Consider the following 16,527-nt stretch of genomic DNA (forward strand, 5'->3'; position numbering starts at 1 on the left):
ATAGGCACATTGTGGCAAGTGATCACTATCTGCAGCGGAATTAGTAGGGTTTATGGATAGATACATTGTAGAAAGTGATCAGAGTCTGTAGTGGATTAAGTATGTGGATAATTTCATAACAGGCTCGTGTGATACTATATTTTCTCATGGGAACTCCTGTCGTCCCGCGCCACTGACGCAAACTGTAGGACAATACTATCTGTACACATAACTAGAACGTTACGGCTATAATTACTGTTAGTCTAAAGTCAACGTCCAAATGTGACACCATTTGTAGAAACGCGTTTTTCCGGTAGTAACTTTTGGCAAACTATCCGTCATTTTTGGTTTACAGATAAAATTAATAGTTATTCTGGCCACAAAATCGTTGGTAAGTCACAATTACACAAAACCCATTTCATATATTTACTTAACTTTTTAAACTTAAATATGCAATTCAAAATTATTAATCCCTGTTTTAATCGCAAATCCTAACTTTTCCCCTCTCAATCCAAAGATTTTGGAAGGTCAGATTGCATTACAAGTATTGCCACGTGTCCTATATAATCTAATACTTGTTTTCCTTCATTGGAGGACCTCCACCTTTGCACACCGAATTTTTCATGAGTTATTTCCCGATCAACATTTTTAAAAGGATTACATTTTTTACTAGCAGATTTTAAAATATTAGATGTTTTATTTTACTCCAAATGTATTCAAACTTCTACCGTATTCGCTTGCAAAACCATAAAACGTACAACTGATATTAAAAGTGTATTTAAAAAAATATCAAATGCCCCTCAGACCAGAGGTAAAATACAAGAATTGCGTGCCGTTACCAATAAAACACTGTTGTCTACTGGATAGGCCTACTGTATTGTACTAACGCAGTTGATAAGGTGCGGCAGATTAAAAGATGATTTTATGAATCAGTTTTCTGTGTAAATATATATTAAATCTATAAAGTTGAAAAGTAAATGACTTTCCTTATGCTTAATTTTAATTTTCCGAGATCATATTAGTGTTATCACCACTGGCTTGTGATCCATAAGAACACCTGGATGTCGAAGATTGAATTTATGACGTAGCAGGAGTATTTGGTTTTTGACATATTAGGCACATTAAGGTATGAATTAGGGATGATGTAGGGTTAGCATTCGATGGGATTAGGGTTGGATCCTGATACCTGCAAAAACTTTTAATCAGTACTACCATTGTTCTGTACCGGCTCACCCCTTTCTTTGCTGGATACGTTCCATGTACAGGTCCGTAGCCTATGTGGATGGGCAAATGCAAGGTTAAAACGCCGCTAACTTCTTGTAAAAAGGAGAATACTTTATCTTTGTACTACCATGCCTGTATACATCTATACATCTATCGATCTATACATCTATCTGTGTACATCTATCCAGGTGTGGGTGGGTAGCTGATTGGTTAAAGTAGGCCTACTTGCTTGAAAGCCAAAAGGTCACCACCTAGATCCTGAGGAAAGTCATTTCGATGGCAGGGGGTTGAGGCAACTGGGTGTAGTTGTTTCTGATCATTCAGCTGTTAGTCCTGGTTAAAAGAGCTGATCTTAGTAAGTAACAAAGCCACACATATTTTATCACTCTTTTTTACTTTCACCTTAGATTCATATTCGTAAAACACTCACTTGGAAGGTGTTGCTGTCTTAAGATAATGATTGTAAATGTCTGATAAATTAGGGATATATATAGGGAATATATAGAGGGATTTACAATATCACCAACACTGTGAAAAGTGAATCAAATTCTGAAGTCAATGAATTACATGAATAGATACGTCGTTTGAGCTTTTGAATGAATTTTCCTGGCTATAACAGCTTACCCTAAACAGTAATAAAGCTACACAGATCACATAACTCCACTGTATAGTCTGTATGATGGAACCTGTCTCCTGACTCTCAGTCTACCAGGGAACTAGCCAATGATACAATTACCCGGTGAAATGGCCAGGAGACAGGTTCCATCTTACAGATTATAAACTCATCTTACGTCCAAATACACACCAACGTTGTTTTCCTAGCTTCAAAGTAACGTTAATGAATGACTGGGGTCATGTGCATCTCATGGCTACCGGTTCTTCCTTGGCCAGGAGATGCATCATCCAGACTACGGAGGTCCATTAATGGAGCTAATGGACTATCACTTCCGACCACACCAGTGACGACTCCACAGTTCTCGCTTCCAGAGTCAAGTGTCCTGCAGCTCTCTCTCTCTCTCTCTCTCTCTCTCTCTCTCTCTCTCAACCTCTCTCTCTCTCTCTCTCTCTCTCTCTCTCTCTCTCTCTCTCTCTCTCTCTCCGCCGGAGCCCAGTTCCGTCGCTGCCGCTCCCCAGGTTACGGTAACCTCACTGTGCGTTCGGACGTCTACCCGTGAGCATGTGTCTAAATGATCGACTCGCGTAGTGTTGCACCTGTTACCATGCTACAGCCAAGGAGACCTCCAGTTCCTCACTGGTTTGGATATTTTTGTGTCTTCGTTTTGGTGAATTTGTGTTGTCATCATGTTCATACAGGTTGGTTACAGTGTTGTCATTTCTTTGATTTATATAACGGATGGAATTTAAATTAACCATCCGGTTGATTTATAGTTAAGTTTTTTTTTTCATTCTAATTTTCTTAAGTAGAAAATTCAAGGGTGTACGATGCAATTTGATATTTATAGCTGTGTTGTGAGAATAGATAGTTATAGATCAAATTTCCCATTGAATGGACCAGGGATGTCCAATGAGTTCATATTTCCAAACAATGAATACATCGTTGATAACGGAATCGCTCAGTTTTGGTAGACCCAAAATGATGAAATTTTTGTTTAAAACCCAAGAAGGGCTTATAAAATAATTACATACAAATCTTTATCATAACAAAAGTACCGCTAAAAGTTAAGTTAATATAAATTTTGCTTTAATTTTTAACAATTTTCAATATATTTTTCAACAAAGTCGTAATAATGTACGACTGCAACTGTGATCTGCAATATGGACTTCATCGCCACGTAAGCTCTCTCTTTTTAGTTCATTTGATTGTTTTCCTACAACAAAGTTAAATATAAGTATATTCACTCAATTTATGTAGCTTTGGCCCAAATTAGACTGATTCACTTTTACTTGTTCGTACGTATTTCTTGGGAGACTACACTGATGGGTCTAACAGATGCCGCGTTTAACGATATCTCCACCTTAGCACTTTTGTCATTATTTTAATTATTCCTGTAAATGAGTTTGAAACGGAAGTTTTGTAATAATAAGTTAGTCTAGTACAACTTAACGAATATAATCAATTTATTTTTCTAATATTTGACTCCTTTTCATCCAGTTGATGATAATTATAGAGACAACTCGATATAAAGGAGTCTACATTACTTTATATTATCTATCATTACATAAAATTAAACTTAAACGTATTACGTAATAACGTTGACAATTCAATCCAATGTATATAAACCAATCTTTTCTCGTTTTTAATAACTCTTTTTTATCTTGAATGTCCAAATCATAAAACAGACAAGAATACTGCAAAAAAGTAAATAATGCGTGCAACAGCATAACATTTGCGATTTTATATATTTTAAGTAATAACCACATTATGGTGGAATGCTAGCAAAGTAAAGTCAAAATGTTAATGACAACAATTTCTTACTTACTATTTAGTATTACTATGTAGTATTAAATTTACGTAAAATTTAACTGTAGCTGTAATAGTCAATTTAAGATATCTAAGCTCAATAAATGTGTGTAATGTAGATTAAACAGTGATTTTGGATGATTTTAAGGTTCCTTTAAATCAACAAAAACGTACGAATTTAAATTCCACGTATGAAATACTAATGAGCTTATGTGATCCTTAAAATTTTTTAAATAGTAATAGGTGTACCCCCAATTTGAAGCCATCAAATATTTTTATGAATGTAAAATAGCCAAAGTTATTTACATAACAATTCAGATTTTAACTTGAAATAAAAAAATATATTTTAAGTTCCAGAATACAGTTTTTTCCTAACAAACTATGTAAATAAATGATTATCCTTAAAATAAATTTTAGCTTATGCCAGCCTCTATATACATGATATAAATTAAAATTATCTTGTAATATATCATCGAAATTCTTTGGGACTGTTCTTTTTATCAAAGGAAATACAAAATATCTCGTACAAGACATTTTTCGTCGCTGATTCGTTTTACGGGTTTTTATGTTTTATTTGATTTTTATTCACTGATGAATAATGTAAAATAACTACTATCGGCGTTTTATAGGGACTGTGTTTGAGGCGTTAAAAATGCTTTGATACTGTATGTAATAAGATTATAGTTATGGCCCCAAATTTGGGGTTAGAGAAATATAACGATACCTAGATGTCATTTGCGGGCTATCAAGTGGTGGCTATAAAAAAATGACAGTAACGGGACCAGAATTTCAACCGTTCCCAAAAAAACTTAAAAATTACAATTGGCATGTCAAACTAAAAAAAAATAACAACAAATTACTAACCATACAAATTAAATAATCCAAGAGCTTACCTAACCTAGCAGACCACGTTTGCAACTAACCATAACAAAACGAGAAAACAGCTATACAGGGTGTCCCGGATCTCTCTACCAAAACTTTAGAGCATTGTTCCTGAATAAGAAACATATCTTAATACCATATTTAAATTGTCCGGATTTACTCACACAGCTACCATTTTGTTTTTTCACTTATTCATTTTTACTAAAGAATGGTTAAACATATTAAATGGAAAGTTTGCACAAACATTTATGACAACTAGACAAAGCTGCCAACAAATTATGAAAATATTTTAAATTCATAAAAAATGGCGGCCATTTAAAATTTCATTTCTTAAATAACCCAAAAACCGTTGATTTTACAAAAGCTTTTTTTAGAATAACTTTTTTAAGGCAATTCCATTACAAATCGACTGACACCTTATTTATTAAGATTGGACGAATATTAACTGGGATATGGCAGCTTTAGAGATACGTGACCGCTTTCAGCATGCGCTGCAACTAACCTCCAGCGGTCACGTATCACTAAAGCTGCCATATCTCAAGTTATATTTGTCCAATGTTAAAAAATAAGGTGTTAATCGATTTGTAATAAAATTGCCTTAAAAAGGCCATTCTTGTAAAATCAAAGGTTTTTTTTAGTTAAAAAACAAAATTTTAAATTGCCGCAATTATATTTCATGAATTTGGAAAATATTCATAATTCTTTGGTAGCTTTGTTAAAATGTCATAAATGTTTGTGCAAAGTTTCCATTTCGTATGTTTAACCATTCTAAAAAAAAAATTATAGGTGAAAAAACAAAATGGTGGCCGTGTGAGTAAATAAGGACTTCCGGACAGTTAAATATGGTATTTAGACAGTTTCTTACTCAGGAACAATGCTCTAAAATGTTGGTAGAGTTCCGAGACACCCTGTATATCCTTTCCATTTTGAAGTCACCAATTATAGTGTTTATGAGTGTTTACAGAACTATTAACGACGCTGCACGCCCCGTTAGCTTCCCGTATCATAACCGAGTGTTGGCATAAACTGTTTCCTACCGTGAAACAGCTGTACACAAAAACCAATCCGGTACCTCATTGCACGCTTGTTAAGCTCAGATGCAAACGAGCAACGAGCAACGAGCAACGGGGCGCGTGCTCGACGTAACGTCTAGTTTCACGCTTCTACAATCAGTTTCATGCTAACTCAAGATACAACTCTTGATACAAGTGTGGTTCCGTTAATGTTTATGCTAGAGCTCCTTTGCTGTAGCCGGGAAATTTTATAAACAAATGCAGTCTCTGACAACTAACTGAAAGGTGTTTGCATGTTTTGATATTGTTTCAATTCTTGTTATGCTACACCTCACTCTTGCATCGTCCGAACCTAGCAACCACTATATTATGGGCAAGATTAACTTGATTGATTATTTTATGATCGACATTTTCTCAGACTGTATCCTCAAGATTAACTTGATCTTTGAGGTATAACTAAGGTATTCATCAACATAAGTTACATAAATGTCTAATAAAAAAAACCAATGGAATTAAACATAACAAATTTAACATGGTGTCCTATGTTGCTTGCTAAATAGCAACAAATATAAACAAAATAATAATAACATATTCTTAAAAATAAGCTGACTATAATAGCAAGTTGCAAGTACATTACAAAAGAAAATAATGTTAGGATGAATATCATTGTTTAAAGACTGCAATATATTCCACTAATCTTCTCCTTAAATCCCAAATTAATGAATTTTCTTAAAACTTAATTTCTGTTTGACGAACGAGAATTCTCAGTGTCTCATGGCAGGTTAAATAGTTTTTTGTTCAATATATCAACATTGGACCTATGGACTGTAATATTAGTTAAAATAAAAATAAACAGTCGGGCCAATTACGCAGTACATTGTTTTGAAAGATCTAACAGTGTGCTAATGAATTTTCCTGAGCAAAGCTCGGTCCCAGGTACTTGTATACAAAAACATATGCAGGGTGTTTAAAAATTAACTCAGGTATGTTTACACAATTCAATCAAGGGTGGATTGCTATATATTTTAGAATCTGTATCTGTTTATTTTATACGTTATTATGGATAATGGTACGTAGATAAATATTTCAGTTTGGAAAAAACTATCTAGACTATGGTACTGTAGAATCTTTCTAAGGATAATATAACTATTTTTAGCACCTTCTTTCTTTTTGTACAAAAGAATCAAACGAAAGGGTGAAAAACACTTTATAATCTTTGAAAGACACTTTTAACACAACAAAAAGCAAAACAAAAGGAACAAAACAAAAGACTCGAAGATTCAGATGGAGAATTGGATTTTTAGGGCATTTTACAACATAACAACTAAACTACAGTATTTGTTCAAATGAACAAGAACTAGTTTCAGAGTAATTGTCTAAAATGATTTTCAATAGAATATGTTTTATTAAAACACAATTCATACATAATCAATTTCTATAATTTCACAAACATCAAATAAAACTGTTAAATATTTGTCAGATTTTGTGCATGTTTACACTGGTTTAACATAAGTTTTAATATAAATATTATTTATTTACATATTATTATTATTAAATATTCAATTCCACATAGATAAATTGAGACTTTAGTTTATGAACTACAATTTAAAATGTATCATGGTATTACACTTTACACATTTCTTTATAAATAAACAACATAGCTTAAGTTTAAAACACAGACACCAAACTATTTCTTTCGCATCAATATCCATTTTAAACCAATTAAACTCTACAACATAAACAGAACGAGTGGTTTCAGTAAATCCGTTTTGCCGGTTTCCATATGCGAGTTGTTTAGCTTTCTTCTTCGTCTTATCGCTAACTAAGGATGCGAAAGCCACATGTCCGTAGAAAGGTTTGAGTCATTCCTCGACTGTAGAAAGTAATAGGGAATTTATTTGGTGGCTTTCGCTGAATCGCAGATAGTCATTGTTTTTATTGCACTCAAACTACCTTCGACAAGGCATTATTACTGTGGCAAAAAATGTTTATGTCGCTACGGTGTTAACGCATACGCTTGGTTGGTCATTTTCTCGTTTGTTGATTGAGCTGAGAAGAAATGTCATAATATAAACAATTCAAGGATAATAAGACATTTAGTTGTTGATAATTTCCTGTGTTGATCACACATACTGCTAGCTTTGACTGTGTTATGATACAATACTTGTTAATCGACACAAAACATGATTGCGAAACGATTTGAAAAAAGTGCGTCCTTGAAAATAATGATGTTTTAATTTGTGTTTAAAATAACTTAAAAAATACTTGGTACATTTTTTTGTGTGCGCTAGGAACATTTTAACACACCCAAGTTGTACTTTGCTTGTTTGAAAAAAATTGAAATGCATGATTCATTGTTGTATTTAGCCATGCTTGTATTTTATTATTTATCTATGCATTAAAAATATAAAAATAAAGAAATGTAACTATGCAACAATTTCTTTAACATCGAATCATATCATTGCATTATAAAGATCATTTTACAAGTTACCAGTATCTTTCCGTGTTGGGGTTAAGTAGACCTAATTTCATTTTTTTTTTGAATTTTCTTGTTAATCAAATAACTCCATTGATTATTTTAAATATATTGGTTATATATTAAGTTTAGCTCTCATTTTCTTCAAATTAAATCCTTCAGAAATTATTTATGTACATGCTAGAAAACAATTTACAACCATGGTTATGTCAACGTTTATATTTCAGGTACGTTCCAAACAACAAAAGTGAACTTAACATCTTATATTACTACAAATGATCGACACTTTGTAATTTGTATTACTGTTTACGGGATTTTAAGATTATTTCAAAATACATGGTACTTCCGAACTTTATGATATCAGCTTCAAACAAATCACACATCTATACTTCAATCTATACATCTTCACATCTATACCCTTCAAATCTTCAACACTTTCTAAGTCTTCAGTTGGAATATGTGAAATAAAATATAAGTTAGTATAATGTGGACAATAGGGTGAACTAATTTAGTTTCGGGATTATGTTTTCAAACCCAATCTTGCAGCAAATATAACGACAGATCTCTAAAACCACTCTTTTACTGCTGTGAAAGTCACAACAAAAGACCCTGTTTTATTGACGACAAGAGCCTTGGAAATGGAAGACTTGACTACGGCTCTTCTAAGGATAAGGAAACGCAAACCTTGCCTTTGACGCTGTACTAGTTATTTTCACATTATTTATTTTTACCCAGTAATTTAGACAACTATTTATATCTAGAAAATGACTTGTTAAATTATGACATTTTAAAGAGTATTACTGCATAAAAATTAATCGTGCATTTAAATTCACAATATTTGATAAATAAATTTTTAGATTACATTTTGATTAATTATATAATTCCTTCTTAATGAAAGAAACCTATACCGCCTATAACGTATAAAGTAGACCATAGTTTCCAAGTTAATTAAATAATGTCCAGTAAGGTTAAAAACTGTAGCACTTTATATGATGATGATATTACAATTTTTTTGTAAAATCACTATTTTAATTTAAAGTAAAGCTTCAAACGTTTGTAGATAAAAATAATGACAAATTTTATTGATATTCTATAACCATTCAATTATAACGAACGCGTTCTCTGTAGGTTGCGAACTCATTAGTGTTGAGAGCTACTAACAGATTTGTTAACATTAATGTGTCCTGTTTTCCTTTAAAATGTAATAGATATTATTACAATTGTAGGCTATTTAAAAATATAAAAAACTTATTTGAAAACACATCCATTGTAGTAAATGCCCAACTGTTGAGTAATTATCCGAATATATTATATTTACTATAGTAAACTCTCAACGTATCTTCGAATCTAAAATATTTATTTCAGTAGATATTTGTTTGATCAATAGCCATACCCGGTACTCATCATAGTTTATACGGTGAAATGCGGGATTATAGGGATTAATTCACACCCATATAGTACATCAAGTGTTAGATTTACTAGAACCAAATTATGCCAAAATTGTATCATAAATAATAATTTAGTATAAATTGTTCATAGCAGAATAATGGTAAAATTAGTATCCTATTCTCAACTTAAAGTTACACTTTCTTGTATGTTAAAGAGAAAATTTAACGATATTTATTTCGATAAATAATTTATAATTATAGTAGAACTTCAACGGTATTTCGAGAATATCCGACGGTGCCCAAAATGTGTTTATAATGTTCTTAATTGCGAAAGATAACTATTTTAATTTTAGTTTAACTTTTTTCTAAGACTCTTCTAAGAAACTGCTTCCGTTTTCAAGTGTCTAATTAATAATCTGCATTTACTCAACCACCCTCTCTAACCTAATCTACCTAAAGGGGTTTCCACACATTGATTGCATGTTATATATTACATAACCTAAAAAACAATGTACAAAACATAAAGAAACCAACAATAAACACAACTATCCTTATTAGTTCGAAACCTCTAAGCTGGTCTGGAAATATGTTCCTAAAATATTCAATGCTGCATTATGAGTTAATTTTTGTTGTTGCGTGGCTTGCTTAAAAGATTATCTCAGTAGTAGATTTACAATCCAACAATGTAAAAGAATGAGAATAGTATAAAGAACTTAGATCTCTTCTATTCACTTTTAATTCCTAGTCCCACCACCATTATTTTACTTATACAGGGTGGTAATAAAGTCCGAAGACAGTTAAATATTTTCGAAACGACAACAGATAAATCAATAAGATTTGGTACGTCAACACATGAGGACGTCCAGCAAGGAGTCAGGAGGAAATCTTAAATAGAAGCAGAGGTTGACATTTACATCAAATTAAAGTCTTTACTAGCAGAATATACTGCCGCAAATTTGAACTCAAACGGACAACCGAGCCAAGAATGACAGTTGTTCAAAGATTCATTTAATTTGCATTGCTATTATACGCTTACTCCTCAGTGGGTACAGCCCCCCTAGGATCTGAAGAAAATTGTTAACGTAAGCATAGGTCGATATGCACATCAAATTAAAGATCTTCACTAGTAGATTACAATGCCGTAAATTCAAGCTCAAAAGAACGCCTGAGTAAAAAATGGCAGTCGTTCAAAGCTACAAAATGGCAGATCAAGAAATTTTTGAACGGCTGCCATTTTGCGCAGGATCAACCTTTTGAAGTGCGGTTTGCGGCATTATATTCTACTAAAAAATACCTTTCATGTGATGTGCATATTGACCTATGCTTCTATTTAAGATTTTCGATCGACTCCTTGTGGGCCGTCCCCCTGAAGAGTTATTGGATCACTGAATATGTATTAAAATAAAGTTTTATGTTCTGTAATTTTGTACCAAGTATTGTAGCTCTATCTACATTATTTTTTAAAATATTGAACTGTCTTCGGACTTTATTACCACCCTATATATTATTTCTTACAATTAAATTTCAGACCTCCGTAACGGAAAATGTGATTTTCATTAACGGGAACCGCGTTGAGTCACATTTCAAACTCTATCCTTATTAGATGGTTGTCCTGGACTTTGTAGAGTAGCGTATTGCGTCTCGGCAATGGAATACAGTTATACCGGACACCGACGATGTTGTAGAAGGAGCTCGGTTCCATACAGGATAGAAGTAGCGGACCGGCCTAACAGTACAAGACCCTCCGTCGATACTTACCGATATCAATGTCGATTGTCGATCAGGCTCTTGTAGAATATAAATTCAAACAATAATTTCCACCATACAATCTTTGACTTCTAATACAACTAGAGATTCCATCCCCATGTTAAATTTGTCCTCAGTTTTCAAATCAACGTCGTAGTTAACGTGAGCCACCGACAGATTGTACTGGTGTAAATAAAAAATTGGTGTTGACGTAAAACTGGTGGAAGACTTATTGTGAGCTGTAGCAAATGGTATAACCAATCAACTATGCCAGCAACAAAACATAAGGTAGAGAACAGAATTTTAGACACTAGTGCATTTGTGACTGTGTCACACAACTCTATTCTTATTTAATACGAATTCGGCGACAGCTAATCCACGTAGAAAGATGTCTATTTCAGTACCGGTATCCAATAGCCAATGGTACTATCATACAATTTAGTACTAGAATTCAAAAGTAGTTATGACGAAACATGCGTAGTTATTTAAGTACGAAAGAAATTGGTGTAAACGTTTAAAGTTTAATTAACTCTAGTTCATATCTGTTTGGTCATCAAAAACATCGAATAGTGTGCAGAGCATTCAATTTTGTTTCCAAAATTGTATTAGACAGTCAATCTTTCGTGCTCTTTGAATAAATATTTATTGTAGTGAATGGTTGATTGTAATTGTGCATATTACACAGGATTCGAAGATTTTAGTAAATAATTAATTAGGAATGTATCTGAAAATGTTTGTTTAAATTTTACGTAATATGATTGCTATAATATGGATAAATGATGTAAGTAGATTTTAAGGTTAGAATAATAACTACACTTAAAAGCTCAAAGTTTTAGGCCTAAAGTTTTGGCGTGTCGCTGGCCTAGTAGTTAGTGTCTCTGGCCAGTTCATCTATTCCTAGCATACCCCTAAAGTGATTGTGGTTCTTTCATAACAATTGACTAGGAAATGATTTCTAAGCCACTATGTAGTATAATTTTAACCTAATTAGGTATTCTCTTAATAAACATATTTTTTGGGAAAGTAAACAAATCTTAGGAAGTCATTCTAAAAATGGATTTCATTCCACAAAATTGATGGAGGCTCGGATTCAATACTAGCCAATCAATTATTGTTTTAACAGATTATATTGGGCGAAAGGAACTGTCCCTTTAAGGAATATCTTAAATGTCAAGCAAAGTGGGGCTCGTTCTTGAAAATGAATTGTAGACTTTTTAAACTCATAAATAGCAGAGGGGGAAAATACTCAAAAATGAATCGTCATCCAGTAGGATGTGAGATGGACCAATGAACTAACAACAACGGCGGATTGAATGGTTCTCACGGAGGTTGAGAACCGGAAGACCTCTGCCAGGTTTACAATAGTAATCCTCATGCCATCAATGGACTTTTTACCACGCGTAAATCTGTCAAAATGTTGTTATTACATTTAGTAACATTTTGGTGGTGCCTCTTTCATTGATTTAGATGTTACATAAATTTCGTTGAAAAAAGGTGTCGGCATGGATGAATATAACAGTGAAATATGACAAAGAGTATTTTGGGTGATGGAAATACACCGATAACTTCCAAGAGTTCTACCTCAGAGTAATAAAACAAAGGGTTATGTTTTATTACTCTGAGGTTCTACCTAGTAAACTATAAAAAGTTACCGTTGTAACATCCGTCGTTGTTGAAAGTTAAAAATCGCAATGGTTGGGGAAGTTTCAATGGGAATTTCATAGAAAATAACCAATCTCTGTTTTTGTTGAATATTATTCTTGACTCTACCAGGTTTATTTGTATTAAACTTTCCTCTTGAATATTGCTACGAATACGACGTTGAAAAGTATTGATGGTAAAGGAAAAGAAACGATAAAAACATTATTATCTGTATTTGGCACCTTTTTACTATATGGCTTAGGGATGTAAGATTTTAATTGTTACTTTATAAATCAATCAAGAAGGTAGGTTCTTACTTTTGATGCCAACAGTCGCATCTTGGTGTCCAGGTAATCACAATGTTGAACTGGCGAAAATACGCGCTGGCTTTTCGGATGCGTTACCAAAGCTATCTAAATCCTTCATTAGATATTTTCACTAGTTTAACGTTTTAGTCCCGAAAACGATGGTTTGACACTCAATGGAATTGGAATAGGATTACAAAAGAAATAGTTTTTAATCAGTTTCTTTCATTTTATCCTACAAATCACGGTATCGGCTGCAAGTCAATCTGAACTAGATCAACAACGGGCGATCAGTTAGTCACCATAGACCTTGAACTCGCCTTCATGACGTCAGGGCCCGACAGTGCTACCTTGAAGTACACCGTTGTCAGAAAGCAGTAGCCACCACGCCCTGACCGAACTGCCACTTAACACTTGTTTAACACATTAATTTACCCATTCGACCTCAGTTTTTTCTACTTAAATACTCGCGGTTGGTAGGTAATATATCTTGTACAGTTCCGAGTGTTACCTGTTTTTCCTCCACTGGTTTGTTAATTTACGTTATACTCCAGCGGAATTTTGATGGAAGAAACTAAAATGCTTCCATCGAGAATCGTCCCAAATATTTATGGATATGTCAGGATTGAACTCGACCCTCTTGAACCAAAGTTAAAGATGCATTAGGCTAGAAACACGCCTCAACAAGAGTATTTTAATTCTTAGCATAATCTACTGACAAATGACACACCGAATTGTGTTCATACAATGATTAAACTACAAATGGATTACACAAATAATTTCTCACAGAAATTCATTCTTTTTCAAAGTTCTCAAAATGCTAAAAAAGTGATTCGCAATCGAAAAATTACCTGTTCTTTCATTTTTATACAGGTAGCTATTTTATATTGTTTTAAATCCAACAACCCGTACCAATGAAGTTATGTTCTATAAATTGCAAAGATTTGAGGAATTTAAAACATTTTCATTAATTCAGCGTTATAACTGTCAACAATTACAGTGAACGCTCGGTCAGGTCACAGGTTTAGTCAAAGCTTTGACTTCAAACGTTTCTCTCGTATTGTTAACGTCAAATCTTAATGAATTCAACTTTATCGTTCGTCGATATTCTTCACAAAGATTTCTCGCTTTGTGATCGTCGTGTAAGAAGAAGTCAGAAAAATAATAGAATTGCTGTGTTACTTAAGAATTCAATGAAACATCCATGAAAAACTGTGTTCCGATAAAACTTCCTTTAAATCCATCAAACATTCTCTGTAAATAAAAAATGCGTGCAAATTCAACATTTTTATCACGGTTTGGTTTTAAAAACGATTATAAGCTTATAAATGGTCTATTAAATAAAAATTCATATAATATAAATGATATTGTTTGTAAAATTTTAAGTGCGTATTTTAGAAATACCAGACATTAAAATAACGCTTGTATATTTCTAACAGAGACAATATAGTTTGTTCAAATAAAGAAGATGGTTGGGGATGGGGCCTCCCTGTGGTCAATGAATGAGGTTTGTATTCATTGGCTAGGAAGGTTACATCCCGACCGTCTACATTATTTTAACAAACTATAGCAGTAACAGATCGTGTCAGACGTATATCTAAACCAACACCAGAAACAATATAAACTCCGGTTTATTTCTGTTCTGCGGTGCGGTTGAACGGTTCCAAAAATCGGCTACATAAAACTATCGAGATAAAAGGCGAACATAATGGAGTATAAATTCATTAAATTGTCACGGACGGTTGGGTTGTCGAGTGGTTAGTGAATTCGTTTAGTAATTTGGAGGTCGCTAATCGATTTTAGAAGTCTGTAACTTCTTTCTCCCTTTGATGTTTTAAACTGAACCCGACCGGGATTGATCGTTTGACTTCTTAGTCAGTTGTACTTTACTAACAATTCAACAAAATTTATGATAAAACAGCTAAACATGGCATCATTACACTGCTTTGTAAAACCATTGTATTTATTACATCGTACATTCGTCACAACAAAAAGAACAAATTATGGTTTGTATAGCTGCCATTGAATTGATAAACCCGGTCCTCAATAAAAAACGACCTACCTTTCCAGTTGCTGGTTACCTAATTAATCCTTATTCCTGTGGTTGAAACATAGTTTGATACGTACATAGGAGTCAAAATTGATTTTGCTATTTGTAATCCTCAAATCTTACATTATATCTAATCTTTGCTAAGAATGTATTCTCCGCTACAATGAAGATCTCTACTTGGTATTAATTAAGGGATCCTACTCCTCGATGATTTTCACCATTTCTCGGTACCGAATCTTTGAACAGGTTTATTAATATATATCAACATATAGTTCATACCAGGGAGTTATGGTTTAGAATGCTCTCAAGTTATGTAATTTCTACTTAACTGGTACTAAATAAAAATAAATAATTGAATTCATTTTTAATACACACTTGACGAAACCTTCGATGGTAAAACCTCACTCAAAATATTATAGTCTTATGACTAAGTTTAAGCTAGACCAGTTACGTAACACATCAATTAATAAATATACACTTTTTTAAGGTTTCTCTAAGCTGGTGGGAGTTTAAATCAATGCAATATTCTTTCCATGATTCGAGATAGGATTCTTTTCGTTTTGGGTTTCACACGTCTTTTTCTAGAACTTAGATTTTGGAACAAGCTTTAAAAGTCAGGGATTCTTAAAAAAAAGTAAGCATTCGCAGGTTGGTGTGGTGTCTCGGATTCATGTCCCGACCACTCCGCTCAGAAGTGACCTAGTTTCCCCCCACCGTGCCTTGGACCGCTACTTGTGCAAAATCAACTGGAACCTGCGTTCCGTCTATCCTTCCTAGAACTCCAACTGCGGTCAGATGGACCAGATTTTTCTTCCAATAAAAATAGGAAACCCCATAATATCTATTTTTGAAAGAAATTTCAAAATCGGTCATCTAAAACGTTGTTGTGTGTACAATACTATAGAGTATACAAACGCATTTTAACACATGTTATTTAAAAGAATATTGCGGAAACTTTCAATCACGATTGGTAAGTTTTTATGACGTTTCGAGATATAAAATATGATCCCGTCCTCAAGTGAGGAATTATTGGAAAGATAACAAGAATAGTACGTAAACCCAGCAAAAGTTAAACCATGTATGTACTGAGGGACGTTGGATATTTTTTTTGTGTGAGACAATTTCATTTTTAATCAGAATAGGGATAGAAGTTTTAATCATTGATAAAATGCAATTATGATTTCTTAGTTTAAACGCCTTTGTGGTTTAAATTCATTGTATGGAAATTAGTTGGAAGTATCTCTTCAATCCTTTAATTACAATATTTTAATGTGATTTGAACTAAAGTTTGTATAATAAGGAATTTCACAATTCCTTAGTCAGTCTTTAACGTTTTGCAAAAAAATAAATAGGCGTATCTTTAACCACAAATATATAGTTTACTATTAAGGTTGTTTCTAT

At 33.1% G+C, this 16,527-nt stretch overlaps 1 protein-coding gene across 2 annotated transcripts in view; it reads left to right on the forward strand.

The window, feature by feature from the left end:
• The first annotated feature begins 2,367 nt into the window (after window positions 1-2,367).
• LOC128998618 (uncharacterized) overlaps window positions 2,368-16,527 on the forward strand; it is a 146,084-nt gene continuing 131,924 nt past the window's right edge. For both annotated transcript variants that reach the window (XM_054424832.1, XM_054424833.1), the window contains exon 1: window positions 2,368-2,517. In XM_054424832.1, coding sequence (XP_054280807.1) covers window positions 2,391-2,517 — 127 coding nt within the window. In that variant the 5' untranslated portion in view covers window positions 2,368-2,390. The remainder of the gene's footprint in view (window positions 2,518-16,527) is intronic.

This window comes from Macrosteles quadrilineatus, unplaced genomic scaffold (assembly GCF_028750875.1).
Source record: "Macrosteles quadrilineatus isolate MER2022 unplaced genomic scaffold, UCM_ALF_1.0 Scaffold_7__1_contigs__length_78375512, whole genome shotgun sequence".
Lineage (NCBI taxonomy): Eukaryota > Metazoa > Arthropoda > Insecta > Hemiptera > Cicadellidae > Macrosteles > Macrosteles quadrilineatus.